Here is a 26,185-nt window from a genome sequence, read left to right on the forward strand (position 1 = left end):
CTTTAACGACTCCGCCTCCAAACCTGGATTTAAAGGGGACCTCACCTGAACTCGGCTTGTAGAGCTCCCCCTCCAGGCTTGGAGTGGAAGTGTTGTATGTGGGATTACCTGATGTGGAGATCCTTCCCTGCCCCAGGTACAGGTATATTTTTGGCAACTGAACCCTGGGGTGCTACATATGGACGTTTCTATGAGGTCTGGATTATCTATGAAGATACCGTGTCTGCGCATTGGAACCCTTCTTCTATTAGTCCGCATGGCCCCTGCGCGCCTTCTGCTGGTTTGTTTGCAGTGATGGTTATGGATGATAAACGAGGACGCCGGCTCCTGCGTACATGAACTGCTCCATGATTGGCCTACTTGCGGTCATGGGACACATTGCCCTACGGACTTTGAGCATTTTATCTCTATGACAACAGCAGTGTGGGGACGAGCGGTGATCTGCGCACATATGAGTGGTGCTACATTATATTTTATGATCATGTAAGTGTATTTTGGTGTATTGTTGCACATTTAATCACTCCTTTAAGACTGATCTATGTTATGTATGTAGTGATTATTGTGGGGATATGCTAATTGTGTATATTGGGCGTTACTATGGCGACTGGAGACTTTTGTATGTAGAAAAAAACAGGCAGTAGGCATTCAATGTTATGCTTGACAAAGATCTGGTCGAAACGTTGCTGTTGTTATATTTGATGTAATAAATATGGACTGAATTTTTTCACCCAATGGGACGCTGTCATCCTTTGGTATGTAGTCCAAGGGGTAGTCTCCCTGCCTCTCCCCATGCTCAGATAGACTGACAGGTCTCACCCACAGGCAAGGACACACTGGTCAGTGTAGGTTAGCAGGCGGAGAGGCAGGGACGCACATCTTGGACTAGATACCTCATTCCCGGCCATGTTTTCATCAGTGCCGCAGACATAGTTTGTAGGTTAAAGACACACACCTCGATAAACATGCCAGAGGCTGTCATATATCCCATGGTGAGACTAACCAAGCACTGATCCAAGTTCAGACTGTCACCCTTGAAAATGGAAACCATCATACAGCCATTGGGTACACATTTAGAGTTTACTGGTTATCAGATATGCTTGTGCTGACTTGTGCAGCGATGCTCACCTATGTCAGTCATCCACACCACAAGCTTCTCCGCAAGACTTGATACAGTTGGAGTGGGCTTTAAGCTACACCTACAGTTGCATAAAAAACATAATTAGCGAGTGTCTTAAAAGAGACTATGGTAAACCTAAGCTCCCACATCCAGTAATCATCCATTAGAACGGATCCATCAGCAATCTGCTGACGAAAAAGATATGCAGATAACTTTTTTTAATCCGACTGATCTCAACTGGATCCGTTCTTTTTTTTTGTTTAAACATTGAAGAACATAGAAAAACGCATCAGTTAAATAGCCATCCGTTCTTCCGTAGGAAAAGGATCCATTTTTTCCTTACTGGATCCATTTCAAATGGGAAAAAAAAGATCGCTATTTAACAGATCCGTTTTCCACAGGCTTCAATTTAAAAAAAAACCAAAAATGGATACAGCTGAAATCGGTGTTTGTTTGTTTTTTTTAGCCAGACAGAAATGTGTCTGCAGAACCTTTTTTCCACCATCGGATTGCTGCTGGATACGTTTCAGCCGATGATTACTGGACATGTGACTTAGCCTAACAATGTTTATGTTCCCACCTTCTGTCCTCCTCCAGCTGCTGTTTTCTCTGCCCTGGAAGACAAATTAGTTCAATTACTTATAGTTTACATGTGGCCACTACTATAAGGATGGGGAACAACGATGTGGGGGAAAGTCATGCCCACCTGCGGACGTGAATGAGCACACAAGCTTGTGGATCACGTTTGCTTTAACTGGTGGCCTTAACTTTAGACCACATGTGGCATCTGCACAATCAGACCCCTCCTTTACGTAACCAAACAACTGTTAATACCTGTATGTACATTTTACCTGCTGATATTTTGGACAAGTACTTTGATGTCCCATTTGAAACCGCAGTCTCATCTCCAAGAATATACTGAGCAAAACTCTACAACACAATAAGAGGAAGAGAAAGCAAAGTATTAAAGACACAATACCGTATACTACAGGGAGAATGTTTGGGTTTTTAACTTTAAAGGGGTTATCCAGGGCTAGTTTATTTTTTTCTTAAATGCCTAAGAACTTACCAAAGGCAAGTAGTTACTAACTATCTGCCTGCTCTATCACGGATCCCTCCTGCCGGAGATTCTGCGGTTTCCAGTGACATCACCTCGACAGAGCCACTGCTTCTTCCAGTCATGGGGGTGTGACTGCTGATTTCATGCTGATTGACACTACCATTACTTAATTGGGGGGGATCCGGCTCTCAATCAGAATACCATCAGCAGTCACACCACATCGAAAGAGAAGCCTGGAAGAGAAAGAGCTGCTCTGATGATGTGAGGTCAAATGAATCAGATGAATGACAGCAGCGGCAGTCTGTGACAACTCTGAGCAACTACCTGTCTGTCAGTTCTTAGACCCGTGAGAAAAAAATAAAATCGGCCCAGATAAAGTCTTAAAACCCTACCTACGTGCTCATGACAAAAACCAGTTGACTCATTTTTACCAGTACAACAAGCTTGCTTCTTTCACATATCCCAGGAAGGTAAGGGTATGCTAGTAGTTTTTCTCCCTTTAGACAAGAACTCAACCATTGATAGATACTTGGTGGATCAGGAGTAAATGGATAACTTGTGAAACCAATCTGGGCTGAAACGACAAAATAAAAAGGGATTTGCTTAATTTATTTTACTCACATTCAGCGCCATTATTTCCACAGCGATATACAGAGATCATCATGACTGTCCCCACTGGGGCTCACAATCTACATTCTCTATCAGTAGTTCTAAAGGCCGACGTACACGCAACGACATCGCTAACGAGATATCACTGGGTCACGGAATTTGTGACGCACATCCGGCGTCGTTAGAGACGACGTTGCGTGTGAGACCTACGAGCGACCGCTAACGATCTGAAAAACAGCAAAAATCGTTGATTGTTGACACGTCGTTCCTTTCACAAATATCATTGCTCATTTTGGACGCAGGTTGTTCATTGTTCCTAAGGCAGCACACATCGCTACGTGTGACAGCCCGAGAATGACGAACAGCAGCGTTCCTGCGTCCTCCGGCAACGAGGTGGGAGTGACGTTAATGCAGCTGCTCTCTGCTTCTATTGGTTGCCCGCTGTGTAACGTCGCTGTGACGCCGCACAAACCTCCCCCTTAAAAAAAAAGAGTTTGTTCGCCGGCCACAGCGATGTCGTTAGAAAGGTATGTGCATGTGACGCGTACTAGCAATATTATTTGCCACGGGCAGCGATTTGCCCGTGACGCACGCATGACGGGGGGCGGGTGTGATCGCTAGCGACATCGCTAGCTATGTCGCAGCATGTAAAGCGGCCTTTAGGAATGTTTTGGGACACCCGGAGAAATCCCATGCAAACACAGGGACAACATACAAACTCCTTACAGGTATTGTCCCGGTTGAGATCAGAAGCATAGAATTGTTTACAGATTCAACAGTGCAACAGCAATCAGAAACCTCAATGAGTAGGTCCTTAGATGGAAAAGAAATGCAATTAAATATCTAAGCCAGTATTATATAAGCTGCACCATGAAGAAATGTGCATAAACTTATGCACAACGTTTACTAATACAAGAATAGCCTTTGGGATAGAGGTTTTGTTACAGCTGCAAATCAGCTCAAAATGAGTCAAATATATTGATAATTTAAAGATTATTTCAGCAGTTAAAAGCAGTGTGCAACTTCTAATCACCTCCATAAAAATGTCTCTCCAACTCAACCTCTCGAAAACAAGGTGCTGCCTTACTGTTGAAGTGTGCTTTAGGTCGGTTTCACACATCGGCATTTCACCGGATTGCCAGATCTGTCACACTCCAGTACAGTGAAATATAGTACAATGGCATCGCGGCAAACTCCGGTCACATGCTGTCATGTGACCGGAGCTTGCCGCAATGCCATTGTACTGTATTGCACTGTACAGGAGTGTGACGGATTCAGCAAAGCAGCAAAATGCCGGATGTGTGAAACCGGCCTTAAGGGTACTTTACACACAACGATATTGCTAACGATATAATGTCAGGGTCACGCTGTTCGTGATGCACATTCGGCACTGATAGCGATATCGTTGTGTGTGACTAAAAGGAGCGACGATCAACGATTGCAAAAATGTAACAAAACGTTGATCGTTGACACGTCGCTCCTTTTCATAATATCGTTGGTGGTGCATGCCGCTGGTTGTTCATCGTTCCTGCGGCACCACACATCGCTATGTGTGACACCGCAGGAACGACGAACATCTCCTTACCTGCGACCACCGGCAATAAGGAAGGAATGAGGTGGGCGGCATGTTCCGGCTGCTCATCTCCTCCCCTCCTCTGCTATTGGGCGGCCGCTTAGTGACGCCGCTGTGATGCTGCACGAACCGCCCCCTTAAAGGAGAGATTGTTCGGTGTCTCCAGAGACGTCGCTAAGCAGGTATGTGCGTGTGATGCTGCCGTAGCGATATTGTTCGCTACGGCAGCGATCACCCCCATGACGAAACAGCGACGTGGTCGGGTGCTATCGTGTTCCAGGCCATGTTCCCAAGTAGCGCTTTTGCTGCTTTTTTTTGGCAGCCAAAAATTGTTCTCAGCAGAAAAACAATATATTCAAAAACAATGTGCAGTGTTTTTAAAGCTTTTTGCTACATTTGTGGGTGTGGATTGCATGTCTGCTTTCCATGCAGTACATGTTTAGTAAAATTAGTTTAATTTACCAAAAAGACAGCAAAAAATGCCATTGTATTTTTTGAGAAACCAAAAATGTAAAAAAGGTACATATTGAATTATTATGATTGAGTATCACTAATAAAATACCAGTGTATTTCTAAACACATATAAGCAACTTCAAAAAATATGAAAAAAACTGGAGAAATAAGGAGTTTTTGTGGATAAAATACAATAAACTTATTGTGTATAAGTAAAAAAACACTTAACCACGTACAGAGATACCAGTACTTCTGGCGACCAAGAAAAGGCATAGCGAAGGTACACACAGTTTAGTACAAAAAATGTCTAGTGTGACCATAGTAAGGTGCATACAATTTACTGTACTTACAAGAGAATATACACCAAATTAACCCCTACACCACCCAGTGATTTTTTGTTTTTCTCTTTACTTTTTTCACCCCTACATCTAAGAGCCATAACTTTATTGTTACGTCAATATAGACTTACTAGAAGGTGGCCCGATTCTACGCATCGGGTATTCTAGAATTTACGTATTGTGTAGTTCATGTATGATTTTTGTTATATATATATATATATATATATATATATATATATAGATGTTGTTGTGTGTAGTTACCAAGTGTTTGTGTAGGGCGCTGTACATGTTCTGAGTGTCGCGGGGGGTGAGAGCGGTGTTGTATGTGTGTTGCGTGTGTTGCGTTGTTTGTGGAGCGCTGTGTGTCTGTAGTGTTGTGTGTGTGTGTGTGTTGTGCGGTTTGTGTGGGTGTGGTGTGTTTTGGGGGGAGGTATGTTTTGAGCAATGTGTGTGTTGTGCAGTATGTGCGTATATTTGTGTGTGCAGCGTTGTCTGTGTGTGTGGGTGTCTGTGTAGGGCGTTGTTTGTGATTCCTAGTGTGTGTGTGTTGTGCAGTGCGCGTGTGTGTGTGTGTGTTGGGGGGAGGTGTGCACCTCCCATCGTGCTCCATCCCCCATGCTGCGCACCCCCCATCGTGCTGCATCCCCTATGCTGCGCACTCCCAAACGTGCTCCATCCGCCATGCTGCGCACTCCCAAACGTGGTCCATCCGCCATGCTGCGCACTCCCAAACGTGCTCCATCCGCCATACTGCGCACTCCCCATCGTGCTGCATCCCCCATGCTGCGCACTCCCAAACGTGCTCCATCCGCCATGCTGCGCACTCCCCATCGTGCTCTATCCGCCATGCTGCACACTCCCAAACGTGCTCCATCCGCCATGCTGCGCACTCCCAAACGTGCTCCATCCGCCATGCTGCGCACCCCGTATCATGCTCCATCCGCCATGCTGCGCACTCCCAAACGTGCTCCACCCGCCATGCTGCGCACTCCCAAACGTGCTCCATCCGCCATGCTGCGCACTCCCAAACGTGCTCCATCCGCCATGCTGCGCACTCCCAAACGTGCTCCATCCGCCATGCTGCGCACTCCCAAACGTGGTCCATCCGCCATGCTGCGCACTCCCAAACGTGCTCCATCCGCCATGCTGCGCACTCCCAAACGTGCTCCATCCGCCATACTGCGCACTCCCCATCGTGCACCATCCGGCATGCTGCGCACTCCCAAACGTGCTCCATCCGCCATGCTGCGCACTTCCAAACGTGCTCCATCCGCCATGCTGCGCACTTCCAAACGTGCTCCATCCGCCATGCTGCGCACTCCCAAACGTGCTCCATCCGCCATGCTGCGCGCTCTCAAACGTGGTCCATCCGCCATGCTGCGCACTCCCAAACGTGCTCCATCCGCCATGCTGCGCACTCCGAAACGTGCTCCATCCGCCATACTGCGCACTCCCAAACGTGCTCCATCCGCCATACTGTGCACTCCCCATCGTGCTCTATCCGCCATGCTGCACACTCCCAAACGTGCTCCATCCGCCATGCTGCGCACTCCCAAACGTGCTCCATCCGCCATGCTGCGCACCCCCTATCATGCTCCATCCGCCATGCTGCGCACTCCCAAACGTGCTCCACCCGCCATGCTGCGCACTCCCAAACGTGCTCCATCCGCCATGCTGCGCACTCCCAAACGTGCTCCATCCGCCATGCTGCGCACTCCCAAACGTGGTCCATCCGCCATGCTGCGCACTCCCAAACGTGCTCCATCCGCCATGCTGCGCACTCCCAAACGTGCTCCATCCGCCATACTGCGCACTCCCCATCGTGCACCATCCGGCATGCTGCGCACTCCCAAACGTGCTCCATCCGCCATGCTGCGCACTCCCAAACGTGCTCCATCCGCCATGCTGCGCACTTCCAAACGTGCTCCATCCGCCATGCTGCGCACTCCCAAACGTGCTCCATCCGCCATGCTGCGCGCTCCCAAACGTGGTCCATCCGCCATGCTGCGCACTCCCAAACGTGCTCCATCCGCCATGCTGCGCACTCCGAAACGTGCTCCAACCGCCATACTGCGCACTCCCAAACGTGCTCCATCCGCCATACTGCGCACTCCCCATCGTGCACCATCCGGCATGCTGCGCACTCCCAAACATGCTCCATCCGTCATGCTGCGCACTCCCAAACGTGCTCCATCCGTCATGCTGCGCACTCCCAAACGTGCTCCATCCGCCATGCTGCGCACTCCCAAACGTGCTCCATCCGCCATGCTGCGCACCCCCCATCATGCTCCATCCGCTTAGGAGTGCGCAGCATGCCGGATGGTGCACGATGGGGAGTGCGCAGTATGGCGGATGGAGCACGTTTGGGAGTGCGCAGCATGGCGGATGGAGCACGTTTGGGAGTGCGCAGCATGGCGGATGGACCACGTTTGGGAGTGCGCAGCATGGCGGATGGACCACGTTTGGGAGTGCGCAGCATGGCGGATGGACCACGTTTGGGAGTGCGCAGCATGGGGGATGCAGCACGATGGGGAGTGCGCAGTATGGCGGATGGAGCACGTTTGCTCAGCCTCTCTCCTTCCAGCCTCCCTCAGCATCAGCCCCCCCCTCCCAGCCTTCCCCAAGATCAGCCTCTCTGCTCCCAGCCTCCTCCAGCACGCCGTGCTCCTCTGCCGACACTCACCCACACAACCGATCGCATCCACTCACACACACAACCGATCGCATCCACTCACACACACAACCGATCGCATCCACTCACACACACACCCGATCGCATACACTCACACACACACCCGATCGCATACACTCACACACACACCCGATCGCATACACTCACACACACACCCGATCGCATACACTCACACACACACCCGATCGCATACACTCACACACACCCGATCGCATACACTCACACACACAGACACTGACGATATTGCACATACGCGCTGATACTCACAACATCCGGGGATATCACATGCTTCTGGCCATGTGATCCTCCGTCAGGTCCTGGAAGCTCACAGCACAATATCGCCGCCGAGAAGCAAGCGATATCCCAGGATGTTGTGAGTATGTGGATGCGATGTGATGTGTGTATGTGAGTGAGTGTGATCTGATTTGTGTGTGTGTGTGTGCTGTTATGTTATGTATGTTCTGCAGCTGCAGGACCTTGATGTGTGGATGCGATGTGATGTGTGTGTGAGTGTGAGCCGGTGTACACTGGTAACTATGATACACATCGGGTAACTAAGGGACCTTAGTTACCCGATGTGTATAATGGTTACCAGCTTTCACGGCCTCCGTTAAGATCCCAGCATCGCAAGGTTATGTCTGGCGCTGCCGGGATCCTGACGGAGCCGGTGTAGAAGCAAGCGATATCCCAGCATGTTGTGATGTGTGGATGTGATGTGTGAGAGTGAGTGTGAGAGTGAGTGTGATGTGTGTGTGTACTCACCTGGGAATCGGAGCCCCGTGTCAGTTGGGCCACAGCGAGCGTGCATTGCGTGAGGGGGCGGGGCCTGCAGAGAGCCGGGGCGAGAGGCCAATCCGTGTGGGGGGGCGGGGCCATGGCGAGCCCAGCGGCCAATCAGCTTTGTGTCACCGTAAGGACACAATTTCGGAGCATGACAGACAGACAGACAGACAGACAGACAGACAGACAGACAGACAGACAGACAGACAGACAGAATAAGGCAATTATATATATAGATGAGGGCTTGATTTTTGTGGAGATGTACTTTAGAATGAAAGAACTCCCAGAACGGTGAAAATGCAAAATAAAAAGTACAATTCCACGATTATTTTTTTTTTAGGTTTTTTATTTACCATGCTATATGGTTAACTGACCTGCCAGTATGATTCTTCAGGTCAGTACGAGTTTGTAGATACCAAACGTATAGCTTTCCTTCAATTTAAATAGTATAAAAAAATTCACAAGTTTGTAAAGAAAAAAAGAAAAATTGCTTTTGGCGCCATTTTCCAAGATCGTTAACATTTTTATTTGTCAGGATCCAGGGCTGTGTTATTGGTTATTTTTTGTGCCCTGAGCTGATGTTTTTACTGATGCCATTTTTGAGTAGATGCAATGTTTTGAACATTTCTTTGAATTTTATTAATCAGATTAATTTATTTTATATTTTGATAGATCACACATTTCTGAAAGCAGCGATACTAAATATGGTATCACATGGTTTGTTCACATAGTGAGGTTTTAATATTAGAGAGTGTAGGTACTATCCCGATTTGGGTATACCTTGTCGCGGTGGGATGACTATGCTTTTTTTTTAATAAAAAATAGTATATACTAAGTACACTTTGTTTATTTATATGCACTATGCTTTTATTTAGTTAGAGCAGGGTACATGTCCATATTATTTTCTTCTTTGGTTTTGTGTATATAATGGCCAGTGTGAACATGCGTTTATGTATACAAAATACATGTATACCAACTCACCCTTCGGCTCATTTTTTTGTTTTTTCTTTAGTCTTTTGTACAATTAGGATGTGGTCCCCTTTTCACTGAGCGGAGCATTTCATCCATTGCTTCCTATGGCTATGTGTCCATTGTCAGGACCCAGCCATTCTCTGCCCTTATTCAGATTGTAAATGTTCACACTAGACATTAGTTTTGTACTAAACTGTATGCATATTGTAGGGACTCGAAAGTGTGGGGACCCTAGACATTTGGGTTACGAGCTTATGTATTTTAGCCAAAATATGGACCAATACCTCACATTTATTATCATTTTATATCATTTTCTATTGTACAATTTTCCACATGATGCAGCCAGGCCTTTTTGCATTTTTGTCCTGTGTGTCAACGCACTTATATTGTGCTGGGCTGCCTGATCTAATAGAAGGACGTCATTAATATGCTGTAAGCCAGACACTGCACATCACACATACCTGGGTAAACCTTCATTAGTGTGCATCTTTAACCCCTTCAGCCCCAGAGCGTTTTCCGTTTTTGCTCCCCTTCTTTCGAGAGCCGTAACTTTTTTATATTTCTGTCAATCTTGTCATATGAGGGCTTGTTTTTTGCGGCACGAGTTGTACTTTTAAATGAAACCATAAGTTTTACCATATGGTGTACTGGAAAATAGCAAAAAAATTCCAAGTGTGGAAAAAGTGCAAAACAAAAGTGTGATCGCACAATAGTTTTTGAGATATTTTATTCACAGTGTTCACTATATGGTAAAACTGATGTGTCATTGGGATGCCTGAGGTCGTTGCGAGTTTGCAAATTGACAAGCTTGTCCAATAAAAGTGGCACACGTTTTGAGCCATTTTCCAAAACCCGTAGCGTTCTCATTTTTCGGGATCTATGGCTCAGTGAAGGCTTATTTTTTGCGCCTCGAGCTGACATTTCTAATGGTACCATTTTTGCATAGATGGTTCGTTTTGATCGCCTGTTATTGCATTTTGTGCAAAACTTGCGGCGACCAATAAACGAAATTTTGGCGATTGGAATATTTTTGCTGCTACGCCATTTACTGATCAGATTAATTGATTTTACAGTTTGATAGATCAGGCATTTCTGAACGCGGCAATACCAAATGTGTGCATATTTTTGTAACCCTTTAATTTTCAATGGGGCGAAAGGGGGGTGATTTGAATTAACTTTTAGTTTCTTTTTTTATTTTTTAAAACTTTTTTTTTTTTTACATTTTACTAGTCCCCCTAGGGGGCTATAGCGATCAATAATCCGATCGCTCTGCCCTATCTGCTGATCACAGCTATACAGCTGTAAACAGCAGATATGCTCATTTTCTGCTTCACTCGGCTCCAGGCCAAGTGAAACAGAAAGTAACTCATGTTACCTACAGGCGTCATCACATGACCCTGTGCTACCATGGCAACCACCGAAAGTCACGTGATCATGCACGTGACTTCCGGTGGGGGGGGGGGGGGGCGGTAAGTAAAAGTAATGGCGGCTTGCATATACATCTCGCTGCCAGACTTTGGCAGCGAGATGTAAGGGGTTAAATGTTGCAGGTGGAAGAGATTCCACTCGTAACATGCAGGCACACATGTCAGCTGTTGAAAACAGCTGATATGTGCGCGGATCGCCGCGACCTGCCCACAGCAGGGGGCGGGGATTAACCTCACACGAGCCATGACGGATAGATGCGTCATTGGTCGTGAAGGGGTTAATACCAGCAACCACCCCCTCCATGAGTTGGTAGGCCGTGAGTGGTTGTTTCATCAATATTTTGCACCTGTGTAACCCCCACCTTTATCATAGGGGTCGGCTGTATCCTGCAAGTGTACTTGCCATTTTGACCTTTGCTGGCTGGTGGCTTTTTATGGTGAGTTTTTTTTTTTTCCCTGAATGTATGTCCTTTGTGGTGAATTAAACTGTATGTACCTTCACTATGCCTTTTATTAGTATCCAGAAGTACTGGTGCCTGTCTACAGGTTTCTTAATTTATTTATCTACAAACAAATGTTTTTTGTATTTTAGCCACTATTTTTTGTAGCATTTTTTTCACTTTCAAATTGCTTTCTATGTGTGAAAAATGCTGGAAGAACGCTGAAAAAATTGACATGGTGCAGTTTTCAAATTTGGTGAAGGAAAAAAAACCCCAAACAAATAAAAAAAAAAAGGAAAAAAAACCCCAAAAAACAAGTGTGTGCATGAGATTTGTGACATTTGAGATTCTGCTGGTATTCTAAAAAGCAGCTTTTAAAATGCATACAAATGTTGCATGTGAACCTATCTTTACAGTTCGATAAGCACTGGGCTAAAGTATAAAACCTACTTGGCTCTATGCAGTACGTCTGCCCGGAGTTCCTGAGAAGAGCTGGATAGTCTCTGAAGTAATAATCGATATAAGGGGGCAAGTTCAAATCCCTACAAAACACAAAACATCAAATATATAAATTAAATGTGAAGCATTTTGTATTTTCTAAGCTGGTACGATGCACATATTGATCAGATACAGTATGTGAGAAATCTCATACACACAGATCTCAATCTATGAATCAATAAATTACGATTTCCAGGAATAAGAAAAACAAACAAACAAAAAAAGCAAATGTCATTTACAATAAATTGCTACACTTTTACTCCAGGGAGATAAAAAGTTCTTCTACTTGGCCTTTCCGCAAACTATAAAGATGAGATCCATACTGTTGTTCCTCACAATCACACTACCTGTAATTTAGTGTGAGGCTGGAGCTGCTCCCCCTCCCCTCTGGGACGTTACATTACACATTATGGGGCCTGGCCCGCTCCATGCTGTTGCTAAAAGCCAGTCCCCTGATAAAATCCATTTCCATGCAGTCCGAGACAAGGGGATATGGCCACACCCCACCACGCCCGCTGTTCTCGGACACAACAGAAGCAGATACTATCATGTGGCTGGTTGTTACCAACAGCATGAGCAGGCCACGCCCCCTGTTGTGTGATGTAATGTCCCAGAGGGGAGGGGGAGCAGCTCCAGCCTCACACTAAATTACAGCTAGTGTGAGGGTGAGGAAGAGGACTATGGATTTCATCTTTATAGTTTATGAGGGCAGGGACAGTAGAAGAATTTTTTTTTATCTCCCTGGAGTACCCCTTCAATTAGCAAATCACAACTGTTTTGTTTTTGGAAGTACTCACTATAAAATGAAAATGGTCTGTCTTGTTACAGACAGAAAATTGCTGTAGAATGTTAATAGGAGAGGTGTATGTGAGAATATACAGTACAAAGCTACACCTACTCCCTTTAGGTGTAGAAACACATGCGGACCTAATGCTGGAGATACCTGGGATGCTTAGGTAAGAGGAGGCTGCTCACACTGCTGTCAACCAGGTCTGTCTTATCTAATATTGGAGATTTGAAGGGTGCTAAAGTTAGAAAAAGGCTGTTCGTACTGCTGTCCAATGAGTTTCTGATCTGATACTGGAGATATCAAGAGTGCTGAGGTAAAAATCAGGCTTCTCACACCTTGTCAACCTTGTCTTTCTGATCAAATTGTGGAACTTTGTACAATAAGTTTTTAGATCCCTTAGGGGACTTGAATCTGAGAACCTGCCATCACTTTGTGGGGGTTGAAGGGAGCCATTACGCTTTTCCCCCTGCCATCAATCCATTTAAATGCCGCTATCATAATTGATAGCAGCATCTAAACTGGTAACATCAGTGGATGAAAGCGGCCAGCATCTGTCACATGTGGAGAAGGCTTAGGCTACTTTCACACTTGCGTTGAACGGTATCCGTTGCATTGCGTTGTGTAACGGATGCAACGGATGTGTTGCATATAGTGACACAACGGATGCAACGGATGCTGCAAAACAACGCAATTCGTTTTGATTTTTTTTTTTTTTTTTCCCGGTTTTACCAGCGGCAGACTATAGTGAACGATCAGCTGATTGCTCCCAGTAGCCGGCCGCCGGGTGATCAGCTGATCGCTCCCTGCAGCCGGCCGCCGGGTGATCAGCTGATCGCTCCCTGCAGCCGGCCGCCGGGTGATCAGCTGATCGCTCCCTGCAGCCGGCCGCCGGGTGATCAGCTGATCGCTCCCGCCCGCCGGGTGATCAGCTGATCGCTCCCGGCTGCCGGGTGATCAGCTGATCGCTCCCTGCAGCCGGCTGCCGGGTGATCAGCTGATCGCTCCCGGCCGCCGGGTGATCAGCTGATCGCTCCCGGCCGCCGGGTGATCAGCTGATCGCTCCCTGCAGCCGGCCGCCGGGTGATCAGCTGATCGCTCCCTGCAGCCGGCCGCCGGGTGATCAGCTGATCGCTCCCTGCAGCCGGCTGCCGGGTGATCAGCTGATCGCTCCCGGCCGCCGGGTGATCAGCTGATCGCTCCCTGCAGCCGGCCGCCGGGTGATCAGCTGATCGCTGTCACTTGCCGGCGCCCGGGCATGCCGGCGGGCGGGCGCTCAGCTGAGCGCTGTGACTTGCCGGCGGCCGGGCATGCTGGTGGCCGGTCATTCAGCTGAGCGCTGTCGCTTGCCGACGGCCGGGCGCTCAGCTGAACGTTCGGCCACCGCGAGCCAAAATAAAGTTTGATTTAAAAAAAAAAAAAAAAAAAAAAAAAAAAAAGAGCATGCGCAGTGAAATCCAGAGGATTCCGCTGCTCAAAATAACGTTACATGCTGCGTTCCTCCCGCTGGGCGGAAGCAACGGAGCGTCGCCCAGCGGAAGCAACGCAGCTCCTTTTGGTACAATCCGTCAACCATACAAGTCTATGGGAAACAGCGGAATCCGTTAACGGATTCCGCTGTTTCCCAAAAGGGCGGATTGTAACGGAAGGAAAATAACGCAAGTGTGAAAGTACCCTTAGCTCCTATGTCTGCTCCACACATGCAAACCCTGTAGCAGATGTACAGTTACGTCCTGCATATTATTAGGACTTCTAGAGATCAGACGTTAATTGTATAAACATGGGTGTTTGCCATACATATTGGTCTCCAGTCTGTGGGGAGAAGCCTCTTCCAGTATGTTGATTCCCACAAGCGGGCCTGCATAGTAGCAGGTGTAAATTTTATTGTCCCTTCACAAAATGATCTGTGATAAAAGTGATCCACTCAGCATGTGTGATTTATTCGGTAGACATTTGGAGTAGGGAAGCAAAACACCTCCGGTGGGCGACATACCAATTTATCAGCAATATCTAAACACAGATGTGGGGAGATTTATTATATTAAATGCACCGGAAATTGTGGCAAAAAAAATAAATGAATGAAAAATGTCACCCATGAGTTTCACCTTGTGCAACAAAGGGGGCATGTCCTTAATGTGACAATGCAGTCAACCAAAATCTTGGTACTAATTTCTCAAAAATCAAGCTAATAGGTGGTGCAGACTCATACTAGACAGTGTAAAGATGAACCAGATTTATCAAACAGCTGAAACTACTGTGATCAATTTGGTGAATTTTAAAAACTGTCAATTCTAAGGGTCCACTTACATAAAGAAGCCGGCGGAATCTGTCAGCAAATTTTTGCTGTTTTGTGAAGTCAGCATAATACAGAGGTTAACATACAGATTTTAGTGATGCTTCTCTTATCAGACTGTGTGCTGTTTACCTGCAATGTTTGTTTTAGCTTCAGGAAATTATCATTACTGATCTGGCACGCCCCTACTGTGATTAGCAATTTACTTTCTAGAGACATTGTACATAGAGAGCAGTAAATTAAACTATGCTGTTTCGCTAAGTAAAGAAGGTCACACAGGATCTGTTAAGCTGTCTGCTGCTTCTTCATTGGGCGATTATTAGGCATTGACATCTAATCCTCCAATTTACCAGACACCCCCTGGCCGCTAGTGTATCTTGATATTCTCTATTGTACATGGAGAGGCTGGTGTGGGCGGGGACAGCTTTCTCAGCTCTGCTGCATTGCTAAATTTAAAAACTCTGTCAGAAATGCTGTACCCAGTAAACTACGTGATACATTGTTGGATTCAGGGTCTCTTCACCTACATCATGCTGCTGTCAGATGAGGAAGCAAAAACCTGCTGACAAAATCTCTTTAAACAATCGCCAATCTGTAAATGTTTACCGATCGGCAGTCATTTGGCAGAGTGCTTCCATGCTGGCGGACCACTCTGAAGGATGAGCACTGAACAATGTGTAATAAATAGTTCTAAGCAGTGAATCCTGTTTCATTGGGTGAGCAGCAGCCTGTTGACATTGCTAGATTTTCATGAAATGAGCAGTACAAAGAACATCTTAATTGTCTATACTGTAAGTACCCAAGTATTGATACATGCTCAATTGTGTTTTGCAGGACTTAACATAGAATACTAATAGGTTAAAGATTAACACAGGAGGCAAAGACCAATCAGCATTCTTAAAGGGGTTACTTGGGCAAAGCAAAAATATTTGCATGCTACGGTATATCACCAGAAAAATGGAAAAAATATCAAACTAAGTAACACTTGTTTACCAGCACTGATTTGGAACCAGCCAGGTTGTTTCGCGGTCTGTGTTTGCCCCGGAATGGGGACATCACCGTTCAATCAGCAGGACGGCTGCAGCATGACTGGCCGTCACAGACAGACTTCCAGAGCGCATCAGCCGTGAATTCATAGATGATGCTTTGTAGAACTCACCTGACCACAACAGTCAACCACAGGCTGCATTGGTCCTGCAGCAGATTACAACTGTAACAACATCCCGCCGGCATAAAGTCAGACCAAGGAGCCAGGTAAGTGCTGGAAGGTGTATTCCTTGGTTTGTTGCTTTTTTACCAAGCCAATGGATAACCCCTTTAAAAGGTCTTTGCACCAACTTATACAATCTTAGGTTCTTATATGCACTTGATATTACTAAGCACCTTGCCAGCTGCAGGAGCAGGGTGACCAGGGAACGAATCCCTTCCCTCATTAATGTGTTCAGTTTGAGCTCTTCATAAGCCAGATGAAGCACATAGAATATGGATGGGATGTAATTGAAGAGAAGAGCAGTGGTGTCCAGACTAAACACTTGCTGGTTGTCGTCTTTACAAGCAGTCACTTCCACAGGATCCAGCTGCAATGCTTTAGCCAACACATGAAACTCAACATTTCGGTGATAGTCGGAATTTATCAGGTATTCCCAATCCTAGAGTGGCACATAAACAAGATAATGCATCAGAAATGCTATGAAACGCTTATGTTGATTTTGATCATCAAATCAGGTCTAGTTTAATCAACTGTATAAAGGTTAGAAGCCAATGATCCACCTATGATGGTAGTTTAGGATGGTGGTAAGTAAAAAAAATACATGAAAATCACAAAATAAGTGTATTGGTGTGTACCCCGTTACCTCACTCACTAGAATAAACGGATTTTTGTGTACTCACCGTAAAATCGTTTTCGCTTAGCCATCATTGGGGAACACAGGACCATGGGTGTTATGCTGCCTATCCATAGGAGGACACTAAGTACATGCAAAAGACCTTAGCTCCTCCTCTGCAGTATACACCCCCTGGCCGGGCCAGGCAACCTCAGTTTTAGTACAAAAGCAGTAGGAGAAAAAAAAATAGTAAGAACTTATCTCAACGGAGGAACATGAGAAAAGAAGAGTCAAAACCAAATAAGGTACTGAGAGAACCAAGGCCCAACAGGGCAACAGGGTGGGTGCTGTGTCCCCCAATGATGGCTAAGAGAAAACGATTTTACGGTGAGTACACAAAAATCCGTTTTTCTCTGACGCCTCATTGGGGGACACAGGACCATGGGACGTCCTAAAGCAGTCCATGGGTGGGAAAAATAAAAGAAAGACAACACAACCCAAGGACGAGGAACCAGTCCCAGACAGTCTGGAGCGCCTACTGAGAGAGGTGCTCTACTGCCGTTTGCAGAACTTTCCTACCCAGATTTGTCTCAACTGAAACCTGGTATGGACTCTGTAATGCTTTGAAAAAGTATGTAGGCTAGACTAGGTCGCAGCCTTGCACACCTGTTCCACTGAAGCCTGATGCCGAATGGCCCACGAAGCGCCAACTGCTCGCGTGGAATGAGCCCGCAGCCCACTAGGAATGGGCTTGAGTTGCAAGCGGTAGACTTCCTGGATCGCAGAGCGAATCCAGCGAGCCAGAGTTGCCTTTGAAGCTGCCTGTCCCTTCTTAGGCCCCTCAGGAATGACGAACAAAGAGTCCGTTTTCCTAAAGGGGGCTGTCCTGGATATGTAATATCTGAGAGCTCTGACGAGGTCTAACGAATGCAGAGACCTTTCCACCCTATGAACTGGGTGTGGACAAAAGGAAGGCAGAACAATTGTCCTCGTTCAAATGAATCGGGGAAAGCACCTTTGGAAGAAAATCCGGAAGGGGGCGCAGAACCACCTTGTCCTGGTGAAAGATCAGAAAAGGCTTGCGGCAAGAGATTGCTGCCAGCTCCGAAACCCGTCTGATGGACGTAATTGCCACCAGGAATGTTACCTTCCAGGACAGAAGAGCAAGGGAGGATTCCTTGAGAGGTTCAAAGGGGAACCTCTGGAGACCGTCCAGAACGAGATTGAGGTTCCAGGGGGCCAGCGGCCGTTTGTACGGGGGAACTAGATGGGAAACGCCCTGGAGGAAGGTCTTGACTTGCGGTTTTTGAGCCAGGCGGCATTGGTAGAAGATTGAGAGCGCTGAGACCTGCCTTTTAAGGGAACTGAGAGCCAACCCCGCTTGCAAGCCAGACTGCAGAAAGTCGAGAATTCTGGGGATGGCCAGAGGCATAGGCTGGACGATAGTTTCCCTGCACCATGAAAGGAAAATTTTCCACGTACGGTGGTAAATGCGGGATGACGCAGGCTTTCGGGCGCTGATCATGGTGGAGATAACCGCGGGGGAGAATCCCGCTCTTGTTAATACCCAGGTCTCAATGGCCATGCCGTCAGCTTCAGGGCTCTGGAGTTCTGATGGGAAATGGGCCCTTGGGTCAGCAAGTCTGGGATGTCTGGAAGGCGCCACGGTACGTCTGCGAGCATTTGTACTAATCCGGCGTACCAGGCGCGCCTGGGCCAGTCCGGTGCTATCAGTATCACCGGGACTCCCTCTGCCTTGATCTTCCTGATTACCCGCGGCAGCAGTGGTAGAGGTGGAAATATGTAAGGCAGGCGGAAGTGGTGCCAGGAGCAGACTAGAGCATCCGCGCCGATGGACTGTGGGTCGCGTGACCTGGCTATGAACGCGGGTACCTTTGTGTTCAACCTTGAGGCCATTAGATCCACGTCTGGTGTACCCCAGCGAGTGCAGATGTGTAGGAACACTTCTGGGTGGAGAGACCACCCTCCGGCGGCCAGGCCTTGGCGACTTAGAAAGTCTGCTGCCCAGTTCTCTACCCCCGGTATGTGTACTGCTGATATCACTGACCTCGTCGATTCGGCCCAGCTGAGGATCTTGTGGGCCTCGAGATAAGCCGCTTTGCTGCGGGTGCCCCCCTGCCGATTGATCTAGGCTACAGCTGTTGCATTGTCCGATTGGACTTGAATCTGACAACCTGCTAGCAGAGGGCAGAACGCCCTGAGCGCGAGGAAGATCGCGCGGATTTCCAGGATGTTTATGGGTAGGGAAGACTCATGAGGCGTCCAACGTCCTTGAGCAGTGTGGTGCCGGTACACTGCTCCCCAGCCTAGAAGGTTGGCGTCCGTGGTCAGGACCAGCCAGTTCACTGGGATAACAGATCTCCCCTTTGATAGGGATGAGGACCGAAGCCACAAGCGAAGTGCATACCTGACTGAAGGCGTCAGGTGAAGATGTTTGTCCAGGGAGAAGGGGCTATTGTCCCAGGCAGCTAGAAGGGCTAGCTGCAGTGGGCGGAGGTTCAGTTGAGCAAAGGGTACTGCCAACATAGCCGCCACCATCCTGCCGAGCACCTTCATGCTGAATCGAATGGAGCGAGACGGAGGACGTAGAAGGCAGCGTATCGCTTGTTGAAGAGCGATCACCTTGTCCTGAGGGAGATGGATCAAGCCCCGACGGGTGCCCAGGGACATGCCCAGGAAGGTGATGGATCGTGATGGGACCGGGGATGATTTGTCTAGATTCAGTAGCCACCCTAAGCGGGATAGGGTGTCCACGGTGATCTGTACGCTGGTTGAGCTGTCGCGGAAGGAGGGGGCCTTGAGGAGGTCGTCCAAGTAAGGGAGAATGACTACTCTCCTGGCGTGAAGGACGCTCATGGCGGCCGCCATGACTTTGGTGAAGACCCTTAGTGCGGTGGCAAGGCCGAAGGGTAGGGCTACGAATTGAAAATGGGAGTCCTGAACTGCGAAGCGGAGGAACTTTTGGTGATGTGGGGCGATGGGTATGTGCAGGTACGCGTCCTTGATATCTATGGAGGCGATGAATTCCCCTTCGACCATGGGTGCAATAATGGACCTCCTTAGGGACTCCATTCTGAATCTCCGTATGTGCACATGTTTGTTCAGGTGTTTGAGGTCCAGGATGGGTCGAACTGACCCTTCCTTTTAGGGGACCACAAAGAGGTTGGAATAAAAACCCCTGAACTTCTCGTCGTCCAGGACAGGTATTATCACTCCTGCTGTTTGGAGCGAGTGGATTGCTGAGAAAAAAGCCTCGCGTAGTTTTCGAGTCTTTGGGGGGTTTAAGAGAAGAACCGACTCAGGGGTCGGGTCCGAAATTCTATGTGGTAACCGGAAGACACAAGGTCTCGCACCCATTTGTCATCTGAGGTGGCAGCCCAGATGTGTTGAATGAGCCGCAGTCGACCTCCTACAAAGAGTGTGTCTGCCGGGGAGTCATGAGGGGGGAAAACGTCGTGGACGAGTCTGCCTAGTCCTGGATTGTTTCGGTCTAGGATGCCATGACGAAGTGGGTTTCGGGGAGACCTGAGAAGGTCGGTCCCTGCGTAGTCCGCGGCTAGTGGCGGGGCAGGGCGGGATGTCGACCAACAAAATGAGTTCCGAAAGGAGTGGAACGAGGACTGTGGACGTCTGGTGAAGGTCGTCCTGGACTTCAGCTGGGGGAGGGAGGTACTCTTTCCTCCCGTGGCATCAGAAATGAGCTTGTCCAGACGTTCGCCAAACAATCGGTCTGGAAAAAAGGGAAGGCCCGTGAGAGACTTCTTGGAGGCAGAGTCTGCTCACCATTGTCGGAGCCAGAAAGCTCTACGGATGGCTATGGTATTTGAGGCGGCAAAAGCTGCGCAGGTAGCAGCGTCAATGGAGGCCTGCATGAGGTACTCCGCCGCAGCGGCAATTTGAGCTGTTACCTCTGTGAAGGTATGAGGGAACTGGGATTCGTCAAGCGAAGTGTTAAGGGATTCTGCCCAGACCAAGATCGCCTTTGCGACCCACACAGAGGCAAAGGAGGGCGAGAGAGAGGAACCCGCAGGCTCAAAGGCAGAGCGGGTGAGGTGCTCTACCTGTCTGTCTGTCGGGTCCTTGATGGAGGAACCATCGGGTAAAGACAGGAACATCTTAGTGGCAAGGCGGGAGACCGGGGGGGGGGGGGGGGGGGGGTCGACCGAGGGCGGATCGGCCCAGCCCTTAGGGGCAGGTGAGGCAAAAGGGTACAGGGACTCCATGAGTTTACGGTTAACGAAGCGCCTGTCAGGCTCCTCCCTTTGCTTTGTGAGGATATCCTGAAACTCTGGGTGATCAGCGAAAACCTTTTGGGGTTTCCTTGCCCTCTTAAAGGAGACCGCATGGTCAGTGGTAGTGGATGGGGGATCCTCCACATGCAGAGTTTGGTTGATTGCTGCTATAAGGGAGTCTATTGCAGTTTGATCATCTGGGGAGGGTGAAACCAAGGAATCATCCTGGTACAAACAGCATTCTCCCTCCTCCGGCTCTTCAGAAGCCGTGGAGCGTGTGGGAGAGCCTGCCCTGTGTGCTCCTGAGGGAGAGCCATGGGGGCCATGAGAGAGTGCTGGAGACACCCGGTCGTGTGCTCTTTTTCTGATCCCTGCAACCGGTGAAGCATGGACCCGGATTACCTCAGAAGGCCCCTCCATAGGGGTATCCTCAGGCTGCGTTCCGTCCAGGGGGCCAGAAGGGTGTGGAGGACATTGCATAAGCAGCACCAGGTTCTGTGACAGTTTTTCCATGGATTGGGACAGAAACTGTGCCCATTCCGGTGGGCTGAGAGCCCTAGGCTCTGGGCTGACGGTTGCGTCGGTGGTGGCGGGAGGGTCTTGGGGGGCTATAGGGGCACAGGACTCACAGAGAGAAGAAGTAGGTTTACGTGGTAGCTCAGCGTGACAGGCAGTGCAGGCTGAATAATAGACTATGTGAGCCTTAGCACTCTTAGTACCCTTAGAATTCTGCATGTTCCTAATAGGAGTATGCCAGGAGGGGGAGCAATGATATGCAGAGCTACAAGTGAAGCAGTGGGAAGCAAGGATTGTACTTGCTTCGGTGTACCTCACCAGAATCAGCCAATGGCCCTGCGTCCTCAGGAAGGAGTAAGCCCGCTCTGTGGAGAACTTTGCGCGCTTTTCTGAGGGGGGCGGGGCTTATCGCGGCCCGTGGGGGCGGGGCTTAGCGCTAAAAGAGCGCCAAGAAGTAGTCAGTGTGCCCCCCTGCTGTCGGTAGTAAAAAACGGCGGGAAGGGAGCTTCTGTGACAGTTTTTCTCCCCCTCCCCCCAGTCAGCACACAGCTCGCCACCGGTAGATTATCTCTGCAGGATTCCCTGCAATCAGCAAGGGACTCCCCCTCCTCCAGCCAGCACGCAGCTAGAGGGAATAAACACTGAGTTCATGAGCCCTGGGAGCCCTCCCCCCGCCACCGGTAGATTATCTCTGCAGGATTCCCTGCAATCAGCAAGGGACTTTCCCCTCCTCCAGCCAGCATGCAGCTATGGTGGGAATAAAGACTGTAAATTCAGCAGTCCTGGGAGCCTTCCCTACACCGTCTTTCTCCCTTTGTCTGGGAAACCAGTCAGGGGGGATCTCACCTTAACACTGCCTCAGTCCAGGCAGTGGAAATAGCAGAGTCAGCTTGCTGTGTCCGTCCACACAGGTGCAATGTATCAACTCAGAGCCTGCAAAGAGGAGCTGAGGAATTGTGCCTCTGCCCTGGGCTCTGGAAAATCGGTGTCTGTGGGACCTGTCGTCCAGTAAAAGGCAGCCCAGGATCCAGCGTCGCAGGAGGGGGTACGTGGAGGAGACACTCCGCGTTCCCGCCCATTGATGGTATTGGGAGATTGGTCCCTAGGGAAAACCGTCGCCCTCAAAAAATAACAAAACCTTGAAAGGATGTGCCTCCTACAGACACTACAAAAAAGGGGCAACCAGTCCAGTTAGCCCAGGCCAACACATCTAATGCACAAACAGGATGCAGACAAGCCTCTCAACATGATGGACACTTCACAGGTGCAAGGTAAATTGCACACCAGTGGCGCGCATAGGGCACTGTTTTTGATATTTGAGATTTTTGATATTTATCAGTGTAGGGACCCGCAAGCGTGAGGATCCGTGATGAGGATTGTGGGCTTACGTACATTGGCCAATTTACAAACTAATACCTCACATATATTTTATATGTATTTTTTGCACTTTGACTATGCGGGGTGCAGCCGGGCCTCTTAATACGGCCGTGCATAGTGGAATTTCTGTCCCTTGCGTGCTGCAGTGAGTAGTGTCCGAGTAACCCGCCTAATCTAATAGTAAGGGCGTGGTAATAGGTTGCTGGCTGGACACCATGCGCATACAAGTGTGAACAGTGCCCTATGCGCGCCACTGGTGTGCAATTTACCTTGCACCTGTGAAGTGTCCATCATGTTGAGAGGCTTGTCTGCATCCTGTTTGTGCATTAGATGTGTTGGCCTGGGCTAACTGGACTGGTTGCCCCTTTTTTGCTGTGAGTACATTTTATAATACATTTTTGGGGGAGTTTTTATCTCCTCTTTTTGTTGCTATTTTTGATATTTATCAGTGTAGGGACCCGCAAGCGTGAGGATCCGTGATGAGGATTGTGGGCTTACGTACATTGGCCAATTTACAAACTAATACCTCACATATATTTTATATGTATTTTTTGCACTTTGACTATGCGGGGTGCAGCCGGGCCTCTTAATACGGCCGTGCATAGTGGAATTTCTGTCCCTTGCGTGCTGCAGTGAGTAGTGTCCGAGTAACCCGCCTAATCTAATAGTAAGGGCGTGGTAATAGGTTGCTGGCTGGACACCATGCGCATACAAGTGTGAACAGTGCCCTATGCGCGCCACTGGTGTGCAATTTACCTTGCACCTGTGAAGTGTCCATCATGTTGAGAGGCTTGTCTGCATCCTGTTTGTGCATTAGATGTGTTGGCCTGGGCTAACTGGACTGGTTGCCCCTTTTTTGCTGTGAGTACATTTTATAATACATTTTTGGGGGAGTTTTTATCTCCTCTTTTTGTTGCTATTTTTGATATTTATCAGTGTAGGGACCCGCAAGCGTGAGGATCCGTGATGAGGATTGTGGGCTTACGTACATTGGCCAATTTACAAACTAATACCTCACATATATTTTATATGTATTTTTTGCACTTTGACTATGCGGGGTGCAGCCGGGCCTCTTAATACGGCCGTGCATAGTGGAATTTCTGTCCCTTGCGTGCTGCAGTGAGTAGTGTCCGAGTAACCCGCCTAATCTAATAGTAAGGGCGTGGTAATAGGTTGCTGGCTGGACACCATGCGCATACAAGTGTGAACAGTGCCCTATGCGCGCCACTGGTGTGCAATTTACCTTGCACCTGTGAAGTGTCCATCATGTTGAGAGGCTTGTCTGCATCCTGTTTGTGCATTAGATGTGTTGGCCTGGGCTAACTGGACTGGTTGCCCCTTTTTTGCTGTGAGTACATTTTATAATACATTTTTGGGGGAGTTTTTATCTCCTCTTTTTGTTGCTATTTTTCCTACAGACACTAAGCTAAAACTGGGGTTGCCTGGCCTGGCCAGGGGGTGTATACTGCAGAGGAGGAGCTAATGTCTTTTGCATCTACTTAGTGTCCTCCTATGGATAGACAGCATAACACCCATGGTCCTGTGTCCCCCAATGAGGCGTCAGAGAAAACTACATTTTCTTGCTTCTTGAGAAGATGTCTTCCTTATCAGGACAAGAAATAAACAAAGACAATACGGTTGTGTAAGTGCAACCTCATGGAATATATTTTACCTCATCACATCCAGTTTCTGACGGTCGGGCCTTCTTAGGAGCAATTACTGGAGATAATAAGCCTTCAAAATCAAGCTGAAAAGGAAAATGTAAAGATTGTTGTTTACTTTCAGGATTTTATTGAATTTTCAATCTAGAATCGGTTTTGGATAACACAGAGGACTCGGTTGCCTAAAACAGTCACTCAGATGTATTGGTCGGTATTTGCAAGCCAAAAACAAAAGTGGATAAAAATAAATGCAGACGTGCAATAGTTTGTTCAACTCCTGGTTTTGGCTTATAAATAATGATCAGCGTACTGACTTGTAATGGCGGACTGAAGCGGACAACCCCATTTTATGCGGTCAAATGCATAGCCAAAATACACTCCCTCTTTCCTTCACAGACAAGAACGGAGTTCACCGGGAATAGAAAAAAATATATATTAATAGATTCCTAAATACTTTTAATTACTAAGACTTGCTAATTTTGTATAAAAAGGTTTTAATACTGTAGTAGAGGCAGGCTAGGACCGTCCTGATTGGATCCACCTTGTCACGGTGGGATGGCTTTTACGCTTTTTTGAGCAAAAATAGTGTTACATAAGTACCTCATTTTATTTACTTATACTATTACTATTTGCTTATTACAAGGTATATGCTAATTTTGTTTATTTTTCTTGGATTTTCCCTTTATATGTACTAACATGAGCTCGAAGTCGATATTCTGATCTAAGACAAGAGATATCACAAGTGCTGAGGTAAGAAGAGGCTGCTTTCACTGCTGTTCACCATGTATATCTGATCTAATACTGGAGATAAGGCCCCTTTACACACTGCAACATCGCTAGCGATATCGCTGGAACGTCACCGGTTTTGTGACGTAATAGCGACCTCTCCAGCGACATTGCAGTGTGTGACACGCATCAGCGACCTGGCCCACGCTGTGAGGTCACTGATCACTACACATCTCTCAGGAACATTTTTTGGTCCTTTGTTTCCCGCTGCGCAGCATGTATAGTTGTGTTTGACACCGTTACAGTGACTTCGTTAGAGACTTCAATTTCAAATAACTGCTTTGACACGTCCCCAACGACCAGCTAGGTCGTTCTGCAGGTCCGTATCGCTGCTGCGTCGTTGGCCAGGTTTGCCTGTTTGACAGCTCACCAGAGACTTTCCAGCAATCCCGGCCAGGTCGGGATCGCTGGTGGGATCACTAGAAAGTCTCAGTGTGTAAAGGGGCCTTAACAGTGGAGTTGATACAAGAAGAATTGGCTACTCACCCTGCTGTCCACCCTGAATCTAAGATGATACTGGAGATACCAGAAGTGCGGAGATAAGAGCCTTCTCACACTGCTGTTCACATTGTATCTGATTTAATACTGGCTATACCAAGAGTGCTGAGGTAAGAGGAGGATGCTCACACTGCTGTCCACCCCATCTGATGCAATACTGGAGATACCTGGGCTGTTGAGGTAAAAAGAGCCTTCTCACACTACTGTTCATATTGTATCTTATCTAATACTG

At 48.0% G+C, this 26,185-nt stretch overlaps 1 protein-coding gene across 1 annotated transcript in view; it reads right to left on the reverse strand.

The window, feature by feature from the left end:
- ANAPC1 (anaphase promoting complex subunit 1) overlaps nt 1–26,185 on the reverse strand; it is a 348,684-nt gene that overhangs the window by 190,154 nt on the left and 132,345 nt on the right. The window contains exons 17-23 of the mRNA XM_075339585.1: nt 24,681–24,755; nt 16,423–16,688; nt 11,912–12,003; nt 2,609–2,751; nt 1,969–2,047; nt 1,698–1,731; nt 1,126–1,196 (exon numbers count right to left, since the gene is read on the reverse strand). Coding sequence (XP_075195700.1) covers nt 1,126–1,196; nt 1,698–1,731; nt 1,969–2,047; nt 2,609–2,751; nt 11,912–12,003; nt 16,423–16,688; nt 24,681–24,755 — 760 coding nt within the window. The remainder of the gene's footprint in view (nt 1–1,125; nt 1,197–1,697; nt 1,732–1,968; nt 2,048–2,608; nt 2,752–11,911; nt 12,004–16,422; nt 16,689–24,680; nt 24,756–26,185) is intronic.

The sequence above is a fragment of the Anomaloglossus baeobatrachus genome, chromosome 3 (assembly GCF_048569485.1).
Source record: "Anomaloglossus baeobatrachus isolate aAnoBae1 chromosome 3, aAnoBae1.hap1, whole genome shotgun sequence".
Classification (NCBI taxonomy): domain Eukaryota; kingdom Metazoa; phylum Chordata; class Amphibia; order Anura; family Aromobatidae; genus Anomaloglossus; species Anomaloglossus baeobatrachus.